Source organism: Cryptomeria japonica, chromosome 6 (genome assembly GCF_030272615.1).
Source record: "Cryptomeria japonica chromosome 6, Sugi_1.0, whole genome shotgun sequence".
Taxonomy (NCBI): domain Eukaryota; kingdom Viridiplantae; phylum Streptophyta; class Pinopsida; order Cupressales; family Cupressaceae; genus Cryptomeria; species Cryptomeria japonica.
The window spans coordinates 241451486-241473590 of record NC_081410.1 but is presented as its reverse complement, the minus strand read 5'-3'; the positions used below and the strand labels follow the sequence as shown (position 1 = coordinate 241473590).

General features: G+C 36.5%; 1 protein-coding gene across 1 annotated transcript in view; it reads right to left on the bottom strand.

Moving 5' to 3' along the window:
• Positions 1 to 21667, bottom strand: part of LOC131075656 (uncharacterized) — a 34701-nt gene extending 13034 nt beyond the window's left edge. The window contains exons 1-5 of the mRNA XM_058012497.2: positions 21335 to 21667; positions 10327 to 10415; positions 10153 to 10230; positions 7257 to 7369; positions 7022 to 7087 (exon numbers count right to left, since the gene is read on the bottom strand). Of these exons, the coding sequence (XP_057868480.2) occupies positions 7022 to 7087; positions 7257 to 7369; positions 10153 to 10230; positions 10327 to 10415; positions 21335 to 21498 (510 nt within the window). The 5' untranslated portion in view covers positions 21499 to 21667. The remainder of the gene's footprint in view (positions 1 to 7021; positions 7088 to 7256; positions 7370 to 10152; positions 10231 to 10326; positions 10416 to 21334) is intronic.
• Positions 21668 to 22105: the final 438 nt, after the last annotated feature.

Genomic DNA, 22105 nt, shown 5'->3' with positions numbered 1-22105 from the left:
CCCTGGAATTCCGAAGTTCTTTCCTCTTAGGCCACTGTTTTAACTCAGAACCTCGGATCCCTGAAGTTCCAGACCATCTTTTGGGCCTTCACTCGAACTACCTCGAGACTTCGGAGCCCCAAAGTCTCGAATGAGCTGTGCTAACTTGGTCCACCTCGGAACCTCGGAGTTCTGAGCTCCATTGGTTTGGTCCACCCCGGAACCTTGGAACCCCGAAGTTTTGAGCCATGTTATTTTAGCCCATCCTTACCTCGGAACTTCGAAACCCCAGAGTTCCGAGGTCAGGTATTTTAGAAAGAGTTTTCCACCCCGGAGTCCTAAAGTAGGTGATATAATTGATATATTTGATGATGTGATAGGCTAATTTGTGGTTCTTTCTTGCAGATCAGAGCAATTAGATGGACCCAACCTCCAGCAAGAGAAGCAAGGAATTGGATAAACTCCCAGTAACCATGAAGTACCATTATCAAGGGCAGGTTTATGTTTCCAAATTGGATGATCAAATCAAATGGGTAACTGACACAGAGGTGGGACATGTTGAATTAGAGGATATTAGAACACAATTGGATAAAACAAGGCTAGAGGCTCCTTATAGGAGAATCAAGAGATCATGGCTAGTAGAAGCAACTGTTTTTCCTCAATCCATCCAAGCCCCCGAATTCATTATGACTGTGGCACAATTCTACAGTGCAGACACTAGGAAGTGCACGGATGATCAAAGCAGGACAGTAATAGATTTGTCAGCAGATATGCTAGGATTTGTTTTTGGTATTCCTTCAAGAGAGGAAGAGATGATGTTGACAATTGAAGAGGAAGCTGAAGAGGTGTGGAATAGGGATACCGCCTCGAGTAAAAGACACATGAATGAAAATTGGCTCGAGGAGGAGAGGAAAACAGGATTGAAGGCCAATGATATTCTAAGGGCTGATTTCAAGGAGCCACAACGTGACCTGATTATTATGCTGAGCAAAGCCTTCGGCAAGACAGATTGCCGACATTTCCACTCATGGATGTTTCACTACATGACTACTATTTTGATTGGAAAGAAATATTTTGATTGGCCTCAAATCTTATCAGACAATATACATAAGCAATTAGTTGATGTGCATAGAACGAAAAAAATCTTTTTCACCTCATATGCTATCTAGGTAGCTGCCCAAGCAGGCAAATTTCCAGGGTTGCAAACAGAGGGTAACTGCCCAAGCAGGCAAATTTCCAGGGTTGCAAACAGAGGGTAGCTGCCCGAGCAGGCAAATTTCCAGGGTTGCAAACAGAGGGCCAGCTCGGAGATGAGGAAGGACAAAAGGTGTGGGAATATTACACTCAACTCCCTCTAGGCAACACAAAGGCACATTACAAAAGAATAAATGATGCCTTCCTTTTTCCTATCATCATCAAACTCACAGGTGATACAAGGTTATAGAATAAGCCCAGAAGCCATGGCAATAATCAGGGAATGGGCATGTTGGTTCATTTAGAACCAACGTTCCACATATATCAAGGTCAGTGGATTTACATGGAACCCTATGCTGCTACCCAGATACTGCAATGACCGAATAATACTCCTAGAGTATGTCAGGCAGATGTTGGGGTTACAATCACTGTTGTCTTCAAAACATAAGGCAAGTGTGGATTTTTCAGTTTCTATTGGTTCCAAGATTCAGGTGGTCAAGACAGCGGAGCAGGAGTTACAAGATTTAAATTTAAAAGAATTCAATTATGTTCGAGAGTACTATGACCCATACGGCAAACTGAAGCAAATAATGCCAAAGGCATATGAGGGGCATAAGCTAAGATTGGAGGATTTTTGGGCTAACCTCCAAGATAGTTTTGAAGTCAGAGAGAATTTATTCTAACCTCTCGGTGCCACAAATAAGGAATTTTGAAATAGAGACCAATCTCCCTAAAGAATTGAGGAATGATGGTGGATTGTTAGATCCTACATACAAGGAACAAGAAATTGATAAGAAGCCCCTCTCTCCAATCAGATGGTCGGGGCATGAAGAGGTGGATATAGATATAGTAACTCAAACTGTTATAGATAGAACTAGGCAGTGGCTAAGTTTGAGGGTTAGGTCGAGCGCTTCGAAGGGGAAGCAAAAGGAATCAACCTCCGGTGTTCCTCAGTCAAGGGCTCATAAAGAGTACGCCTGCAAGACAAGGTCCAGCTCCAGAAAGAATACGTCTACGAACCTAGAAGAGGCTACCCAACCTGAAGAAAGTACTGAGGAACTCCTAAAGCAAGTCAAGGAGCAAATGAGGAAGGCCGAAATTTTGAAGAAGGCTGCTGATTTCGGAGTAAGAGAAGGGTTAGGAGTTGTGCCATTGGCAGAGGTACATCCCGTTAGGACAGCAATTGGGCAAAGGCCAGGAGAGGGCACTCAGGAGGAAGATTAACAAGGGAAAGTTGATGAAAGTACACAACCTCCTCCTGATACAACAAGTGCATCTACTCAACCCCTGTCAACAACAAGCACACAAGCTCCAATTTTGACGTCAACCACTACAACCCTTCTGCCAACACCACCTGGTATTTTTGTAACAACATCAGCAACACTACCTTCAATAACCACAATATTGACTCCCGTTGTAGAAAATGTAAGCATTCATAACATTGAGTCAGATTCTAACCAAGAAGATGAGCAAATTTGTGGTACAGTTGGTACGAAGAAGGACTGAAAAGAAGAAAGAAAAGAAGTTTACCAGGCTCAAGAAACAGGCACCGGTTGACCCCATGGACATTGATGAACAAGGTCAACTAGCTAAGCAACCACTTGGGGAAGAGGGAACAAAACGAGCCTGAGGATTCACAGGATGAAAGATTGGTCTTAACTCCAAAAGACCAAGAAGATTTACTAAAAGAGATAGCTGCCAAGCAAGGTATGGAGGAAATAGATACAGGAGATAGGGAATTCGAAGAAGAAATAACTAATAAGTTAGGAGAGTTGCATAAGCAACAGCAGTTTAATATTGATACCTCTTCGAACCGCCCAAATTCAACCAAGTACATCAACCCGAGATATTCAAACCTCGGAGTAAGAAGAAGAGGAGAAAGATGAAGCAGAAGAGCACACATGCTGACTACCGACATCGTGCCACATGAAGGTGAAAAGGATAAGGATGTGCCACAATGGCTAAACTTCACCTTCGAGAAGAAGAAGAAATTCGTGCTACCAAAGGTTACACTACAATAGGCCATCATTGAAGAACCACGGAAAACAAAGAAGGCAAAGACAGTGCACCATTTGTCAAGGACAGATTCTGGTGAAGTGATTGCTGATGTAGCAGTTCCAACACAAGCTGAAGGTCAAGACTCCCCGAAAAACCAGGAGTCACAGGTCAAATTGGGTAAACAGACCAAGTGGGGAGAGCTAGATAAATTGGAACTTGCTACTGGTGTCATCAGGGGCCAAATAGAAAAGGAGCACATCTCCCACTCAAAGGTCAAGGCACAGTTGGAACAATAAAAGCAGCTATTGGTAGAGATGGGCAAGCCCCTAAATACTCGTATAGATGACAATCTACCTTCAATCTCATCACTCCCAGAAGGAGAAATAAAAGCACTAGTTGAAGTAAGACAGGTGGCAACTACAGCAAAGGCATGGGCACAAACAAATGCCTCTAAAATTAGATTATTTTTGCAAAACACCATGAGAGAATATGAAAAGGCTGTGCAGGTTGAAGGAGCGTTAGCTTCTTGTTTTCAGCAGTGGGAGCAGAAGCTCAACATTTTTGGCAAACAGTTTCATGTTTTGAATAAAGTTTTGAATCTTGGGGAAGAGGTTATAATAAGAGAAGATCTCTTAGCCGGAGATAGTTGTAAAAATTTGCAATCCTACATATACATTTTGGAGTTGAAGATTGAAATGCTCCAACAGTATGGGAAGGATATAACAGGTATTTGATCTCCCCTTCTCAGTGTAGTAGAGAAGTATGAGAAGTTTGTAGGGCAGTTGTTAGGAGTTTTGGGACTTGGTATAACCAATGCTGGACATATGGAGGAGGACAAGGTACTCCGCCAATGGGATGCATATGTGACACATTATTTTGCAGCTCCTGCTCAGTTTGATGTTGAGTTAAAGGACAGGTATACGTATTTGATAACTCAATGTCAACAGGGCTCAGAGATGGTAGAAAAGTTGGAAGGTAGAAGAAAGAATGCGGAGGAGATTTTGAGGAAGTACAAGTTTAGAATCAAACATGTTGTTGACCCTCCTGCTGAAGTGATTGCATGTATCATTAGCAACTACAAGACCTATAAAAAGAAGTGAAAGATAAACATACGGTTAAACATACGGTTGCTAATGATAGCATGACTTTTTGAAGGAATTTTGCATGACACTACACTGGGACTTCAACTGCACCTCCAAATTACACTTTAGTTTTGAGCAAGTTTTGCATGACTATGAAAGCTTAACTCATGCAACACCGTTTTCGTAATGTTCGCCTAGTCCCAGTTTCGTAATAGTTAACTAGAGTCTAAGGCAGAGACTTGCATGTCGACTGCGACTCCTTGCTTTTTTAGAGCTTAATTTAGATAGGTTTATTTCCTAGAAAGTAGGACAAGAAACTCTATAAATTGGAGAGTTTGATTCATTTGTAAGGGTCCACAAATTGATGATTTGAGGCCCACTTAGAGATTTTAGATTACTTTTTGCAGATTGTTATGAATTAGAGTAGTTTTTGTGATACATTCTTTGGAGTTAATACAAGAAGCAGCTCATAGATTGCCTGATCTATGCATATGTGCTATGAATTTGTTCTTTGCTTTATGAATCATATTGCGCACGTAAGTGGTGTATGAGAATTACTCTGATAGGACAATATTGTGGTGATATTCTTTCCATAAATTTGTGAGGTTGCATGACTTTGCATGTTTATTGGAGGTCCGTTATTGAATGTTGGTTTGAATAGTATTGATGATTTTTGGATTGCAGGGTGCTAATTGAGTAGTTCATTAAGTTGTTATTGCATTGGTTTCATTGTTATTTTCTTGTTTCCCTGATCTATCTTTTGCAGTTTATTTTGAAAGAGAATTTAAATCATAAAAATACAAAAAAAAAGTAAGTTATTGGAAGTTATTGGAATTTGTTTCAACCAGCAAACCCCTTAACAGGGACGACCGCATTAACCATTGAGTTGCCCATCACCGTCGAGACCCGACTATAAAGACCTTCGAGTAGTTAGTTTCTCAAAACTTAATGATTTTCAGGAGAGGTGGCGAGTGGTCACATAAAACACCTGACTGTTGGTGAGTGTGTCAAACACCCGTCAACACGCCCCCGTCAAAACTAAAGCAGATTTTAATGGTTAAATTATGTGTACCCATAATGGACTGGTACAGTCCATATCAAATATTCATATGATTAGGCATTCACCATATTTATTATATAACCATATTATGAAATAATAGAGCTGAATTGAGAATTTGCATGCATTGACATACCACTCAAGAAAATTTCAATGTCTAACCATCTAAGTTTCATTACCAATGTGAATATACAACAAAATGAAAAGGTCAGAAGGCTATGAGTACAAAATGACAAAATGGAGACAACTAGATGTACTGTTACTATGCCCTTGCCTCATCTTCACTTAAATTGAAATAAGAATTTGAGTTCAAGTCATTGCCAATATAAAGGGTGACTCGTCCCATAGAACCCCAACCAATCTTTGTGGCATCATTACGATCAACATCCCACCATGCAGCTACAGCCTATTGATTTTGAAGTCACAAAACACTATAAATTTATAAATAGCCAGCAACTTTTCTGCTCATCAAGAGGTAAGCCTATTCCTACTGACTTGCTAAATAAAGTTGTAAGTGGACCTTTGTAATGTCCACATTTTTATGCCATATTTTTATATGAGCGTTGGCCAGTTTTCAAGGTTTTTCAAAGGTTTCCAAGTGAGCTGGGAGAGTTCCAGCATTCTTGGAGAGCTCAATTTAAGGTACACTTGGCATCCGGTGGTGGTTTGGAGTTCAGATGGCTTTCAAGTTTGCAGTGACACTCTTTGTAGCGTTCTGGGTTTTCCTGGGTTTGTTCTCCTTAGTCCTTGGAGAACTATTTATAGTAAGTTCTTTTGGGTACCAGTCTTTTGGGGTTTTTTGGGGTTTGTTCTCCTCGGTCCTTGGAGAACACTGCTATTTATAGTCAGTGCTTGTTTCAGCACCAGTCATTGTCCTTCAGAATTAGTTATGTTCTGGCATGATCAATTTCCATTTTTTGTGTCTTGGCGAGTTTTTTGTCATGCGTCTTATTGATCCTATGCCTGAGGCTCCTAATGAGAATGATATTGTATCTCTACTAGTATATCTATATTTAAAAAATATATGTAAAATATGCCAAGAGATATCTTATAATAGAAGAGAATCATCTGTAAAATAAATGTTCTTCTAAAATATTAAACTCCAAGTATACAAATCCATATAAGTCCCGCATGCAAAAAGTTGTGAATCTACCTGGAGACAAGTGGCAAGGGTTCTATTTTATTTGGAGTAATAAAATAACACCTCCACAAAAGCTGAAACATGACATATTTCATGCATTTACCCGTCATTTGCATATCAAATTGTTTCAAAAATGGATTTTTGTTTACGGACATTTTGATGTCATTGTAGATGCCTCTCGGCATAACAAGAATCTTAGCAAAGTGTTTCACATAATTTTCACTTACTTGGAAACAATAGCAAACATGAGGGTAATTTCCCTTTTTAGTATCGCACGATGCTTTTCAAGGACTGTATTGAATTTTGAAATATCTTTGTTATGCTACAGATATGCTTTAGAAGATGTTCGTGTTCTCATCTTTCCTTATCATGCAGGCTTCATATTATACTATAGAATATTTTAACATCTGGTGTTTATCCAAAGTTCGATTATTTTAAAAAAAAATTGCAATCGTGCCAGTAAACAAGAACCCCATCCCAACAGGATTGTGAATTACTCTCGCCATCTAATGCACCATTTAATAAAGCAAATACAAATGCATGTCCAGATAGTAAAATTGTTATAGTTACCTCAGCAGTAGTCCCAACTAAAGCGAACCGAAGGCCTTCATCTTGGGGCAGAGATCGAACATGTATCTACAGCAAAATTTTAACAAAACCTTGATTAACTTATCCAACAAGGAATTTAATACAATTGAAACTAATATTCATTTTAGTTCATATCTACCTGGTGATTAAAATCAATAAGCAAACGAAAAGGAGAGAAAAATAGAAATGTGTGAAGCAAGAAGATTAATATCCATACCACACCTATAGTGTATCGGGCTTCTTCCTGCTGCATAGCCCGTTCTACAGCTGCTTTAAACCTCGGCTGTATCACTCTCAATGGAAGAGTAGCTTCTGGGAACAATACAATTCCTGAAAGAGAACCAATATGACCACCTTACTGCAAATTGGGTAAATGTTGTCGCAATCCAATAAATGTATCATTGCATGTATCAATAAATCAAAACAAAATTTCCAATAAAACAAGTTCCTTATATAAGTAATGAAATAGTCACATGTCGTTAGCAATGCAAAATATGAAGGACAGATGAATATGTACTTATAAAACACAGAAACCAACAGCAAAGCCATCATGTGAATATGAACTGTCTTAAATATAACCTAGTAATTACACATTAGGAGCTACTAAAGCTGGGTGCAAGGAATATAACATGCATAAACCTATAAAATAATAAAATGAGACAGAAAAAGACCAATGAACAAGAAGAATCAAAAACACCAAAAAATAAAGTAGACAAGAAATTAGTTGCGTGTTAATTTGCTATCATCCTTTCAAATAAATGCATCTGGAAATATAGTTACTATAAAAGAGGTGTCTTCTACTAAAATTGCCATTCATCCTAAAAACCTTTTGATACTCAAACTATAAACTAGATTATCTTCCATAAACATAAGACCAATAATAAACAAAAAACAACAAAAATCAAAAGTAACTTCTCAGAACTAATCAGCTTTTTATAGTAATTTAAAAGATAACCAAGAATGACAGAAAGATAATACCTAAACTTATCATAACGTACAAAAGAAAATCTGAGTGATAAACCAAACCCAATAAGAAGCAAAATATAATAGTTTACTTTGACATGTCATTGCACTGATATAACATCATGCCATCACCGGAAGGGGGAGACTATTTCTGTCATACTCCAAGGATGAAGCATTGCAAGAGGAAACCTTATAGGCCTAATAAGATCTTATTTACAATTAGTTAAAGAGGTATTTACCTTTTCACAGTATACAATTAATAACTATTCATATCACAATCTTGTTACAATCATTGTGTGCAAATCTCCATATCATTACAAGAGACAACCTCATATTCAAGCCTGTATCTGTAAAAAATCTCCTGTAGTGAGTGGCATACACCAAAGTTTCCAACCTAAAAATTGATTTCTGTAATGAAATGCAACAACAGACACAAAGAGATTATTGAAGATGGTATTTCAAAAACTAAGATATAAATACTCCCCATCACTTCAAAGGGGCAACATCACGATATAATATCTCAATAATAATTTGGGAACAATGTACTAAAATTGACTTCTGCTTCCTAATGATATGCCAGTGCCCAATACTGGGTTAGAGCAAACTCTAAACAATTAACTAGGTTAGCACAACCCATAAGGTAATAATCAGCTGACCAAACATGCGAAAAAATTAAAAGAATGTGGAAACAATTAGAAAACTAACCTGAATTTATATGAGTTAATCCCAAATTGTGGAAATGGGAGCAACACCTCCAATCATTCTATTTCAAGACAATCAGATGTCATTTATAGTTTGGAGGTCTATATTATTAAACTTGGAGAAGAAATGGGCCCCATGCAACTCACCCAATAATTCATCAATTGAAGTATAGGAAACTTGTCCTTAATGATTTTATTGAACTCATGTAAGTATAGAACCTGTCTGTCACACCCTTTACGATATATTTTTACCCTTTAGCTAGGAACTGAATCCATAATTCAGCAAAATCACACATGTAGGGTCCCAATATATGAAGCCAAGGAGCACCCAAAGCTATGTCACACTCACCTAATGGAGGTGTGAACATATCAGCTTTGAGAGTGCAATCTCCCATTGAATTCTAACATTTCAACATTTGCCTTTACAAGACAATGTGCCCCAATTGGCAATCATCACCTCAAAATTGTTGCAAGTATACACATAACATGTCACCTAATGAAGTTTTGAAGTTATGAGAGAGTTTAAGGAAAATTCCTTGTTAGTTGGCCACTGATTTGACAGTCTTGATTCTAAGAAGTAGGTAACCATTAGACAAGATGAGGAAATCAGCTGGAAAAAACACCAACACATACATGGTGGGACAACCCTAGTGTTGTTGACAGTGTCTAAATACGTTTTTCTATTAGACCTCTTCTCTTAAAGATGGTCAAGAAAAACTATAAACTTCAAGTCCTGCAGATCCCTATATGGTCAGATTTTGGATTTATATAAAATCAAAAATGTTCATGCTTACTTCTTAATCCAAAAACAGAAAGTCAAAATATGAAAAGGGTACAAGAAAAGATATAATACTTGGGGCTCTCAAAGTTACTCTTAACAGTAGTAAAATGAAAAGCAAACAACGTTTAAAGAAGAATCAAATATTAACACTCCAAAACTCTACAGAAGATACAAGAACCTTAATCAAATATGGTTCATTGCAATCCAATTAAATAGAAAATCCCAAAGCATAAATACCCTCTAAGAAACATAATTTGTATTCTAACATATTAGATTTCATGCTCAGGGTACAAAGCAGAGAATATAGCTATAAGCTTTGCTAATTACCTTTAAAAAAGCAAAGTCAATTGAAAACGATAATTGCTAAAAGCATTAGAAAATACAAACTGACTTGGATTACTTGAATAAATATCTTGAAATTTTTATAGAAAAAAAATGTTTGCAGGATTCAGGATAGATCAATAGACTTTTTCCAAGATCCCAATAGCAAAGTTGTCAAGGAATTATTCATACTGCCTCCATTGTAATTATATAAAATTAATTATAAGGTACCAGAATCAAAAACCACGAGAATATATCCACAACAAATGTAAAACAATGGACTTTCATCGAGAACATTTAATCTTCTTTACAAAAGTATGAAAAAAACAATCAGTGAAAGACTTTACCCTCCAGATAAAACATTGGCAGATCAAGAAGAGCACCGCCATCCAAAAATGCTCGTCTACAATGAATATCATCAACTTCTGTAACACCACACAAAATAAATGAAAATTAAAAAACTAATTCATAATTCAAAATGTAATTGAACCTTAAAACTTTCAGATAGTTCACAAGCTTACCGCCAAGGTATGTGTGCAAGGATGCCAATGATGTGTCGAATGTGAAGCCACCATAACGGCCTGCCCCTCCATCCCCACGTCCACCTAGACTGCAAAACAAGCATGACATGAACTCTTGGCAGAGAACTAGTTTTGACTTTCAAGCTATTAAAAGTACTCTGCTGCATACCTAAAGAATTAAAATTAACTTTATACTGATATAGTTTAAGCTGCTACTATATCTGAGATAAATCTTTGATTTTGCTTCAATTAAAGCATAATAATTTCTTAAATATCCTTTTAAAGTTCAAACTGGAACATCCCTTTGCATTCATTAGAAAATATCATTAATGTTGACCAATGGTTATTGATCAAATGACTTAGCCTGCTACAGTCTTCAATCATACATATATCGGTTCACGATGAATGTAGCAGTTCTCGTGATTTTTCAAAATATCACAGTGATGGATAGTAATCCCTAGGCCAATGGCTGTTACTGCAGTAAAAATGACAAAACCTTAACAGCTAACAATTTCACACGATAAGCTACAAAAGTCACAGATAGCTCCATTAAAACAATAGTGTTTTCTAATTTCCAAAGCTGACACTCTTGGGATTTACACATCTTCCTTGCATATGTATAGAGTGCTAACAATCTAACAAGGAGAATTAATAAGGAGAGTTAATACATTCACAACACCAGTGCCCAGTGAAACGGAGCCTGGGACTTGTCGCTCTACACACAAACTTTTAATTTGCAAAAGCAACTAGAAAGCATAGTATAGAATAAACTACTTCAATTTAAGAGTCCAATTAACAGCATACAGGCATACAGACTGAATGAAGTACAAGATATTATCAGGTTAAGGAAAGTGAAACTATCTTCTCAGAACAAAACCAAAAAAATATATCCTTTCATGGACTGTAACTGAAATTCCAAAAACAGAGCTGATATTGGCATGGTGTAGTGGTTTAAATGTGGTGGTGTTGTTCTTGCCACCAAGGTTCAAACCCCATTGCGGTGGGGATGAGGTCCCCTGTTTTTGACCTCACCAGTTCACAGCTCCCGGTCAAAAGCGTTTACCCCTTAAAAAATGCCAAAAACATAAATCAACAGGCTGCTAGCCAATCAAGGGCAGTCTAACCCAACTCGCAGGAACATAATTCTGCAACCAACATTCAGACCTATGTCACAAGGTTCATGTTCGTGTTCAAGTGCAACAAAGATAAAATTTGGATTAAACTTAACAAGATAAAATTTGCAAGAAAAAATCGTGATTATATTTGACTAATATAAATTAGAAATTTTTTAAATATATTAAATTAAAATTATTAAAAATATATATAAATAATATAAAAATAATATAATGTTGAATTCCTGTTTTTGTATATTATTTTGTCCTCGACAGTAATATATTATTATATATCAAATTGTTATATTATAATTTTATGATAACATTATAATAAAATTATAAAGCACTTGGCTACAGTGATGTTCATTTAATTTGTAAATTCAGAATAACATTATAATAAAATTATAAGGCACTAATACTCAAGGGCACATGGGAACATTTATTTAATATATAAATGATAGGTGCAATGCTTACGAGTCAGTGCTGCAGAGCCTACAGCAATATTTATTTAATAAATAAAGAATTAATGATGGCCGAAACATGCGTCCAGAAGCTCAAAATGAAACATAATTTCAGAAATGAAATGGAGCTTTCTTCCATCGAAATCCATTGCTGCTCATTGCATGCTGCCAACACAACAACCAACTGATGGCAGTGGCCCAGGGTTTCAGATCAAGAGCAACAATACAACATACGAACAAATATTATACAGGTATAACTTGTTGAATTGGAAGCCTAAATATTTTTTTATTAACTGTGTTATCTAGGAAATGAAAAATAGCCAATTTGTGAAGGGAACTTCCAAAGGGCTTAATATTTTTTTATTAACTGTGTTATCTAGGAAATGAAAAATAGCCAATTTGTGAAGGGAACTTCCAAAGGGCTACGAGAATTAATGAGATATTAGTTTCAACTCTTTGACAACCTGTACAATCTCTTCAAGTTTGGATCTATCTGACCTGAATCTTTGTAACCTAAGTTGGATGACAATTTTAATAAGATCATTCTCTTGTCTAACTTTAACATGCTCAATCTCTTGCAAGATCAGAGTACATCATAGAAGCTCTTCTTGTGCAATAGAACTCTGAAGATGATACTCTCAAGCTAATAATTATGGATTCTGAATCCAGAAGTGCACCAAAAATTTAACAATTATTTTTAATAATAAGGCACCAAAATATCTATCTCATTCTTCAACAACCGAACCAAAATACATAGAACTCTTCCTTTAAAAGGAAAATCCACCACTGTCCCACTATCTAGCATAATTAAGATGCACCAAAAGGTAGTAAAACTAAAAAACTACCTGGAGCAACTGAATATGCTAAACATAGCAAATTGCTAGTTCTAGTGATTTTACATTTAAGCACAGACGGACCTAAAAGTTTGCCCATAACATCTACATGACGAAATGTGTCTGAGTCTAAATGTATACCCAAGATCACACTCAAACATCAAATTATTAAGTCTAGAAAATTCTAAAAATCCTAAAAAAATTTAAATTACAATTTTCGAGCCCTAGATAGTTAAATTTGGCCCTGAAAATGATCAAAGCCAGCTTCCTAGGGTGGATTACAAGCAAATAGATCTCTGTGAGCTCTTCACTTCAAAAAAATGGCTTTCATCAACTACCCAAATCAAAAGTTAGAGCCTCCAAAAGTTATTCTCTACTATCATTCTCCTCTGTTGAAGAAAATGGCTCCAATGAGTTATATCCTAATTACATTTCTGACATTTGCTCCTATCCGGTCTCTTCAATTCTTGACATTATTCTCTTCTATCATTCTCCTCTTGTTGAAGAAAACTTGGCTCATATGAGTTATCCTAATTAAATTCCTTACAATTGCTCCTATCCAGTCTCTTCAATTCTGATTCTAAGATCCAAGTGTTATTCTCTTGTTGTAACCCTTCCAACTATACAAAAACTTATTGCCGCTTCCCTGCCTCATGTTGATTGTCATTTCGCCTAGAACTAATCGTATTTATTCTTTCTTCTTTCTGGGTACCTATTGCTTCCAATTCAATTCATCTTCCCCTTCACCTTCATTATCATCTCCATGAAAGGCATATAACTTTAAAACATTAAATGCTGGAGAAATGTCAAAATTTTGTGGCAAATATACTCATAGCATTGTCATTCATTTTCTTCAAAATATTGCACAAGCCAATCTTCTTATACTTCGATTTGTATGTTCCTTTGTCAAATCTCTCTGTTCTCAAATATACCATCACTAAATCTGCCTCTTCAAATACATGTGGTCTTCTTGTTACATTAGCTGCTGCCTTATACTTCACATTGTTATCCTGTAGCTTTCTTCTTACTTCATTTTGCAATGGTACACATGCTCTACAAATGCCTATACATCATCACTGACCCATTTTGCAACTGATAAGTGAACCAAGTCTGAATCACCTGTAGAATCCTTACCATAAATAAGTAAGAACGGTAGTTTTCCTATAGCCCTACTCCCATAAGTGTTATATACAAAATCAGCCGATGGTAAAGCCAAGTCCTGCTGCTTGGGCTTCTTTCCAAGCTCAATAGATGTCCCAAACTCCAAACTCCTATTTATTACCTTGGCCTACCCATCTGCTTGAGGGTGGTAAGCACCACCAAATTGCAATTTAGTTCCCAACTTCTTCCACAAAGTCCTTCAAAAATGACACAGAAATTTTGTATCCCAACTTGAAGTAACAGATTTTGGAACACCATGCAACCTCACAACTTCTCTGAAAAACACATCTGCTATTCTTTATTGGTTCTCTTGCATGAAATAAAATGAACCATCTTTGAAAATCTATCCACAACAATTAATATTGAACCATTACCTCTTTTGTGTTTGATAATCCTAGTAAAAAGTCCATACTCAGATCTATCCGAACTATTCGGTATTGATAAAGACATGTAAATCCCTATGTCTTGTGAATGGGCCATTAGCTACTTGGCATATTCTGCATCTTGATACATATCTTGCCACATCTCTCTTCCTCTTTGGCCAAAACTACTTATCCTCTACCAAAACTATTGTCTTACTTTTACCAAAATGTCCACCTAAACCACCACTATGAAGTTCTATCACAATACTATCTCTCATAGACCCGGCTGGAATACATAGTTTGTTTCCTTGAAAAAGACGACCATCTTGCACAAAATAATCATCATAAATAGTACCAATCTCACATACTAAAGGATTCTTGCTTTGTTCAACACCCTTTCCAAAATTTGAATCAAAAGCATACACGTCCTTGAGACACTTGAATCCAAGTATTTCACTCACAATGGTAATTAGCACAAACACATGCCTACTTAAAGCATCAGCCACTTGATTATGCTTCCCTAACTCATGCTTCCCCTGCAAGAAAGAAACCCACATTGCATGTCTACTATTTAACTTCTTTTGAGTTCACATGCCTAGGAGCCTAATGATATGTAAATAGAATAAACTCCTTAGGTACCAAGCAATGCCTCCAATGCCTCCAATCGCATACAATGGTATAATATTCAACATCATAGGTAGAATACTTCTTCCTCACCTTATTCATTTTCTCACCATAAAATGCTATTAGTTTTCCTTTCTAACTCAGTACTACTCCAACCCCCACATGTGAAGCATCACAATCTACATCAAACACCTTGTTAAAATCTAGCAATGCTAAGATAGAGGCTTGTGTCACCTTCTTATGCAGCAATTGGAAACTTTCTACTGCTGCACTTGTCCACATGAATTCTTTCCTCCTCATGTAATCTGTTATTGGTGCTAATGAACTTTCTATATAATATTGCTAAACCATGGAAACTTCTCACCTTTGATATGCTTCTCGAAGTGGAACATTCAACAATTGCCTTTACCTTCTCTTCATCCTTTTCTACACCATCTTCTAAAGCAACAAACCCCAAGAAAACCAAACTCTTCTACATAAACCTACATTTTTTTCAAATTTGCTCCCCTTTACTCCTACTGAATATCAAAATATCATCAAAATGGGCTACCATAAACTTACCAATATACTCAAGCAACACTGGATTCATCAACCTCATGAATGTGTTGGATACATTGGATTATGTAAATGGCATCACCAACCATTCATATAAACCATCCCTAGTCTTAAAATATAAAGCTCCATCAAACACAATTATCATGTCATCCAAACAGTGTATAGGAAACTTATATTTGATGGTGACTTTGTTTATTGCCTAGCTATTTACTATTTAGAGGGAGTTGTTAATGCAAGTGTCGCACAAGGACTCATGCTCTATTTTACTACACCCTCACCAACTTAGTCACCTACGTATTCAATTTTGCATGTTTTGTTGGGCTCATCCTTTAAGCTACTTGGTTGGGTAGAGATGATCTTGAAATTAAATCAATTTGATGTTGAATATCTCTCTTTAGCAGAAAAACATCAAGTAATTTATCGTGAATAACATTTACATATTTTTCTAACACTTAAGTTACTTCAATTGGTATTTGCATGAAATTTGTATCTTCTTTCTTTGCCACTAAAGCATAGCAAAGCCCTAACATCTTCATATCCTTGATAAATTCTTTGGTGGACAGCATGCCCTCAGCTACCCCTTCTTCCTTAAGAGGTAACAAACCTACCTTTAAACCATCCTTCAAAAAATGTATGTTTTTCTCTCCTCCATGCATCACTTTTTTGTCATATTTCCATTGCCTTCATAGCAATACATGGCATGCATCCATTGGAATAACATCACACCAAATTTCATCCATATAATAAGTCTTTTCACATGGAAAGCATAATTAAACACATCTTATCAATAATGACTTCATTTCCTTTCTTCAATCAAGAAAGACGATGAGGATAAGGATGATTTTTACATTGCTGACTTCATTTTTTTACCATTTCATTAAAAGCCATAGTTTCACAACTTCCACCAACAATAATATATTTTACATACCTTTCCACCTAAAGTACATCTACTTTGGATAATACTTGTACACAGCCATAAATTGCCACAGTCTTTAGTCAAAGCATGTTCATTCCTAGGAGCAATCATTGTTCTTCCCATCATGAGGCTCTCTACCACATCTATTGCAACTTCCAGATTTTGTTCTTCAGCCATAGGCTCAACCAAATTCATTCTTGGTTGATTCTCTTGCCTCCTTTCTTGTGTATAATAATGTAAACACTGAAATGCTTGTGCCCTTCTACACCACACCTATAGCAAACATAAGGTCTACATAGGGGATCCCAACATCTACCACTACAATAGCCTCTACCTCTCTAAAACTTGCTTTGTAGGTTGTGAAATCCTCATCTATAATTTTCTTGATTCTCCCCTTCATAGGATGATTTGTGGGATTAAATCCACCTCATCTCCTACGGAAAGATGATAGCCCTCTTTGCATCCGAGATGATCTCTAAATATTTTGTCTAGTTTTCTTCTCTTCTACCTTTAAATCTAGTTGATAGGCATCATCCAAATTATGAATCCTATGCATGCTTAATCATCACCAATAGACAAGTTTAGACCAATTAAATACCTTGCAGTCACTTGTTCATATGTTTCATCTTGATCCACTCAAATGGAAAGCTTATTAAATTCTTATGTGTAGCATTGTACAGTATGCTCCTTTTGCATTCAATTTTGAAATGTTTTGTAGAGGTTTGGCATAATCCACAAAAAGAAAATCTCCCCTCAAGTTCTCCTCCATCTTGCTCCATGTCTCAATCCCAACCTTAGCCTTCCTTTGTCTTTCTTTCTATAAGTGATCCCACCAGATCACTACATGACCCTTCAATCTTGGCATAATGCTTAAACCTCAAATCTCTACCCAAAGTTGAACTTACTCTAATACCAAATGATGTATCCAGAAATGCAACAAAAATCTAACAATATTTTTTTATAGTAAAACACCAAAATCCCATCACATTCTTCAACAATAGAACAAAAAGTACTAAGAGTCTTTGTTTAAAAGGAAAATATGCCACTGACCCACTATCCAGCATAAGTAAGATGCACCAAAAACTATTCAAACTAAAAAACTACCAAGAAGAACCGAAATTGCTAAAAATAGGAAAGTTCTATTTTTAGTGATTTTACATTTAAGCACAAATGGACTTAAAAGCTTACCCATAACTACTACACATCTGATTGAGTCTTGAGAGAGAATCCCAACCCAAGATCACACTGAAACACCATATTATTATAATTACGAAATTCTAAGAAACCTGAAAAAAATAAATTGCCATTTTTGAGCTCTAGATGGTTCAATTTGCCTCAAAAATGCTCAAAGCAAGCAATAATTGACTATGGTTGGTCACAAGGAAATAGATCTCTCAAAATTCTTCACTTTTGAAAAATAATGGGCTCCACCAGCTACCCAGATTAAAAGTTATGGCCTTTGGTGTTGTTTTTAGTAATCAGATTTAAAAGTAAATAACAGAAACTGAAATGCAACACATTATGGCACAAAACAACACAGCAGTACCCTGGGAAAACCTCCCTCCCGGAGGAAAAACCCAGCAACAAGATTCAGCTCTGATTATGTTAATATCAAAAGATGTTCAAGTACAAATTCCCCACCTAGGGCATAAACAAACTAACTTATCTGAATCTTGGATTCGGATCAGAACATGACTGAACCTCAATCACATATAGGACAGATCTTCAAAAAACTTGAAGCACAATAGTCTGAAAATACTTCGCTCTATAAATTTGCCCTCCTTAAATGAATTCGCTCAGCAAGTTGACTCAATATAGCTCAGACTGTGATTGCAGACCTTCAATCATGATCGCTGACCTTCAGACTGTGTTCGCTGATCTCCAGAATGTGTTCACTGACTTCTTGAAGAATCGCTGATAGTTTAGTAGGAAAATCGCTGTTTTTTGCAGACATACATCGCTTGTGTTAGATGATTGTTTGTCTTCAAATCACCTTGTAGATATAGGTGACACATGCCTTCAATAACCCTAAGTCGGCTTGCATATATTATGCCAAGAGTTTTACACATTACAATTATATAGGTCAGTGTCTAATTACAAGCTACATATTTGATAGGTCTTGCCACATAACAATTACATAATACATAAGTTGAACGCCCAAATAGGGCCTGCCCTAATATTATAAGTTACAATGGGGCCCAGCCCAATTACATGAATAACTTAAACTAGGATCCGATTCTAGCTACATATTTCAACATTTGGAAATTATGCTCCTGCACCAATCTCCCATAGTGTTGCAAAACCCAACCAAGTCAATTGCATGACTTTTAGGCATCACAAAATCCATTTTAAGTGTTACTCATTTCATTTTTGCAAGATAGAAATTTCTTCTTGTGCTCAACTCCAAAAACAAGAAAACAACATTGACAATTGATTATATGCAACTTCCTTCCCTTGACGAACATCCATCACAATGCTCTTACACCAGTGTTTTAGTGCAGTGGATAAAACTTTCTACTTTCCTACATGCATCACTTTGTTCTTGCAGCCAAAAAGGTTATTTTAAATATGTTGCGCTCCTACAACATCGTACTTATTAATCAACTTAGGGATGCGACTAATTATATGACATATTTTATGAAGAAGTCAAATTAATATTTATACCGAACATATAGCCAATTCTAACCACCAATTTTTCATACATTTTCATATAATTATTATTATATTTTTATAATTCATCCAGAAGATGTTCCCAGAAACCTAGCATAGCAGAGTGCTCCTGCCCTCAATATAATGTGATTTTCGGTTATTTTTCTAGTGTAACTATTGCAATGAATTTTTGTTCATCCAAAAAACTCCTTGCTCATTTCAATTATCCTTGTAAGGACTAGAGTGGCTATTTTGCCACAATGGACTAGATAGTACATTGCCCTCTTCCTCAGAGTGACATGGTAAATAAAGAAACAAAACCAATTACTAGGTTCTGTTTATAACGAATGTCTTGGGTTGGCTCAGGTGAAGTGTGTGCTTTTCTTCATTCTGGTAGTATCTTGCATGCTTGAGCAAGGAAGACATTTTCAGGTTGAGAGTTCCTGTCATCAGAAACTTTCTTTTAAACTTGTTCTCAATTTTAAAAATGTGATTCTCGAACAAGATTCTAAGGATACATTGCGAAACTTTGTAAAAATGAATCAAAAAATTGTTTCCAGAAAAGGAATTCTCAAACTGCAATAGTCCAAAATCCCCATGGCCACAGATATTGTTAAGAAAGTTTAGCAGGTAGAGCACTGAAACAATTTTAATGTCCTTACAATGAAGAGAGGGGAGATACAAGTCAAGGGGTGTATATAGTAATTACCATGATGATGCCCTGGGCTCAAGCCCAATTAAGTATATTCCCCAGGTTGAAGAGAGCTTAATAATGAAGGGCACAACCAAATAGGGCTCAGAGTAAGTCCAAGTGATTTTTGAGAGTACAAATCCTTTGGATATGGCTTCTAAGCCAAATGATATCTAAGATTGATGCCTAATTCCCCTGTGAATTTAAAGACAATGACAGGGAGGGTGAGGATTACTTATCTAGAAATTTAGGCAGTAATTCTATGCAGTGCAGCCACCATAGTTTTCTCTGTGGGTGCTGCTGAGAAAAATGTTTAGACGTATCTAGCAAACGTATCCTGTGAAGTAGCTATCCAATGCAATTTTTCAAGTTTCTATGTTTATAAGTACAGATTGAAATATGTTTTGACAAGATCAACGTGTACGTATTCCCATTTGGTCAAATCTTACACTATATTCTGAGCAGGGACTCCAAAGTTCTAGGCCCTCTCCGCAGAATCCTCTCAAACTTCCCCCTTAAAAACTAGCCACACTGTTTTTCTTAAAGAAAAGTCCTTAAATCCCATAGCACTCTTGAAAACATTATATGGGGCCATTTGCGGGCCATTTGCGCTCAAAACAATAAAAAATAGGAATTGCAGCTGCTTCCACGGGATCACCTCCCAGCCAATGAGTATGACCAAAACAGTAGAGGAGATTAAATAGTCGCATGTTTTTCTTTTAATTAATGCGAACTGATGGACTTCACCAGCAAAAATATTGTACTCAAAAAAATGCAACACATAATCCACCATGTATTCTATGCCAACCGCATACACTTTATTTATGATTATACTGTAAGTGAAAAATCATGAAATTTTGATGCAAGAAGCAACTGATCCCCAAATCAAACCTGGCCATCTTGGGGAATATACCCGTTACAACCATGTTCGTCTTTTCCACACTGCCTACAATTTGCCAGTCTTTAGTTTTTACAAAAACCCTTCATGTCTCCGCTAATTGAGAAAGGCTGACAGAATTGTAAATAAGAATTTCACTAAAAATGTCCCTTATTATCATAATATGTCAGCCACCAGTGGTAACAAGGTGAGGGCCAAGTACAAACAGAGGCAGATGTGCTCAATTGTTGTAATTAGGTAACGTACTGCATCCAACATTCTGGATGTTGTGTACCCCTGTCAGAACTAGTGCAGGTCCTTCCCGGAAGAGATACCCCCCGGTAGTGGCACTGGCATCTAAGCCCAATGCACCCCTTATGGAGAAGTTTATCAAATAAAGCAAAATATCTTCAGTTGATCTCAACTCTCCAGTCCTTGATAATTTCGGCAAATGATTCGTCTCCAAATTCGCTTTTTTTCGCTTTATCGTTCATATAAAGAATTCCTTACTATTCATATGGCAAAAGCGGCTTCATTCCCTACCCAGACTGTAAGAGGCAGGGTTTGGCACGACGAAGTCCACATAAATAACTATGAATTAATTAAAAATAAAAGGATTGATTTCGATTATTGAGTCATTCTAAATGCTAGGGATGAGAATGAATGAACTTTAAAAATTATCATGTACAAACCCAAACAAAAAATAAAATAAAAAGAAGAAAGGCAAAGAAAAATTGGGAGAAGAAAAGAGAACAGTGATCGCAAACCTTGAATCATCACTGGAAGAAGACTCACGACCTGAATCGACCTCTTCAACTTCGAGCTGCTCCATCTCAAGCTCTCGAATCTGCTCCATTTGAAGCCGTTCGTTTCTGGGTAAAATAATTCCATTTCTGTCATCAGATGGCTCCTGCTCCCGTTGATCCTCCATCTCTTTCGATTTCTTTGCAGCTGAAATTTACTCCATAGGCACCGTTAATTTTAAAAGAGATTAACTAAGCATTCGAGGATCTCTGAATGAAATGAAATGTGTGTTTATTTTAATTTACTTTACTCCCAGCTTACATTGAGACCTATACAAAAACAGGACACGAACACTTCTCTACCCAGAAAATTGAGAGTTTTATGGAAAACAAGCGACGGGTCAGGTGTCGCCCCTTAGGTTAGGCCACGTCTATCCAGATACACATTTTACCTATTTATTAATTAAAACTCAAAATCATGTTTCATTTTGAAAATCATTTTATTAATTAAATAATAATAAAAATGCATTGGGGGTGTTGGATAGATAATATATTTAAGTTATATTGTTGTTTGTTTATGCATTGTTATTATCTATTTCTAATTTATTTCAATTTAACTCCAATATCATTGGAGTGAAAGTCCCCCTTTTGATGTTATTTTCTTATTTGAAGTGTTTGGACTCATCAATGATTTTTTATATTAAATATCGAGAGACTGAAATAAGGAGAGTTTATACAAAAACGGGCATTGGAGGCAGAGCCTCAGCCATCAACCAGAGAGATTATCCAACTGAA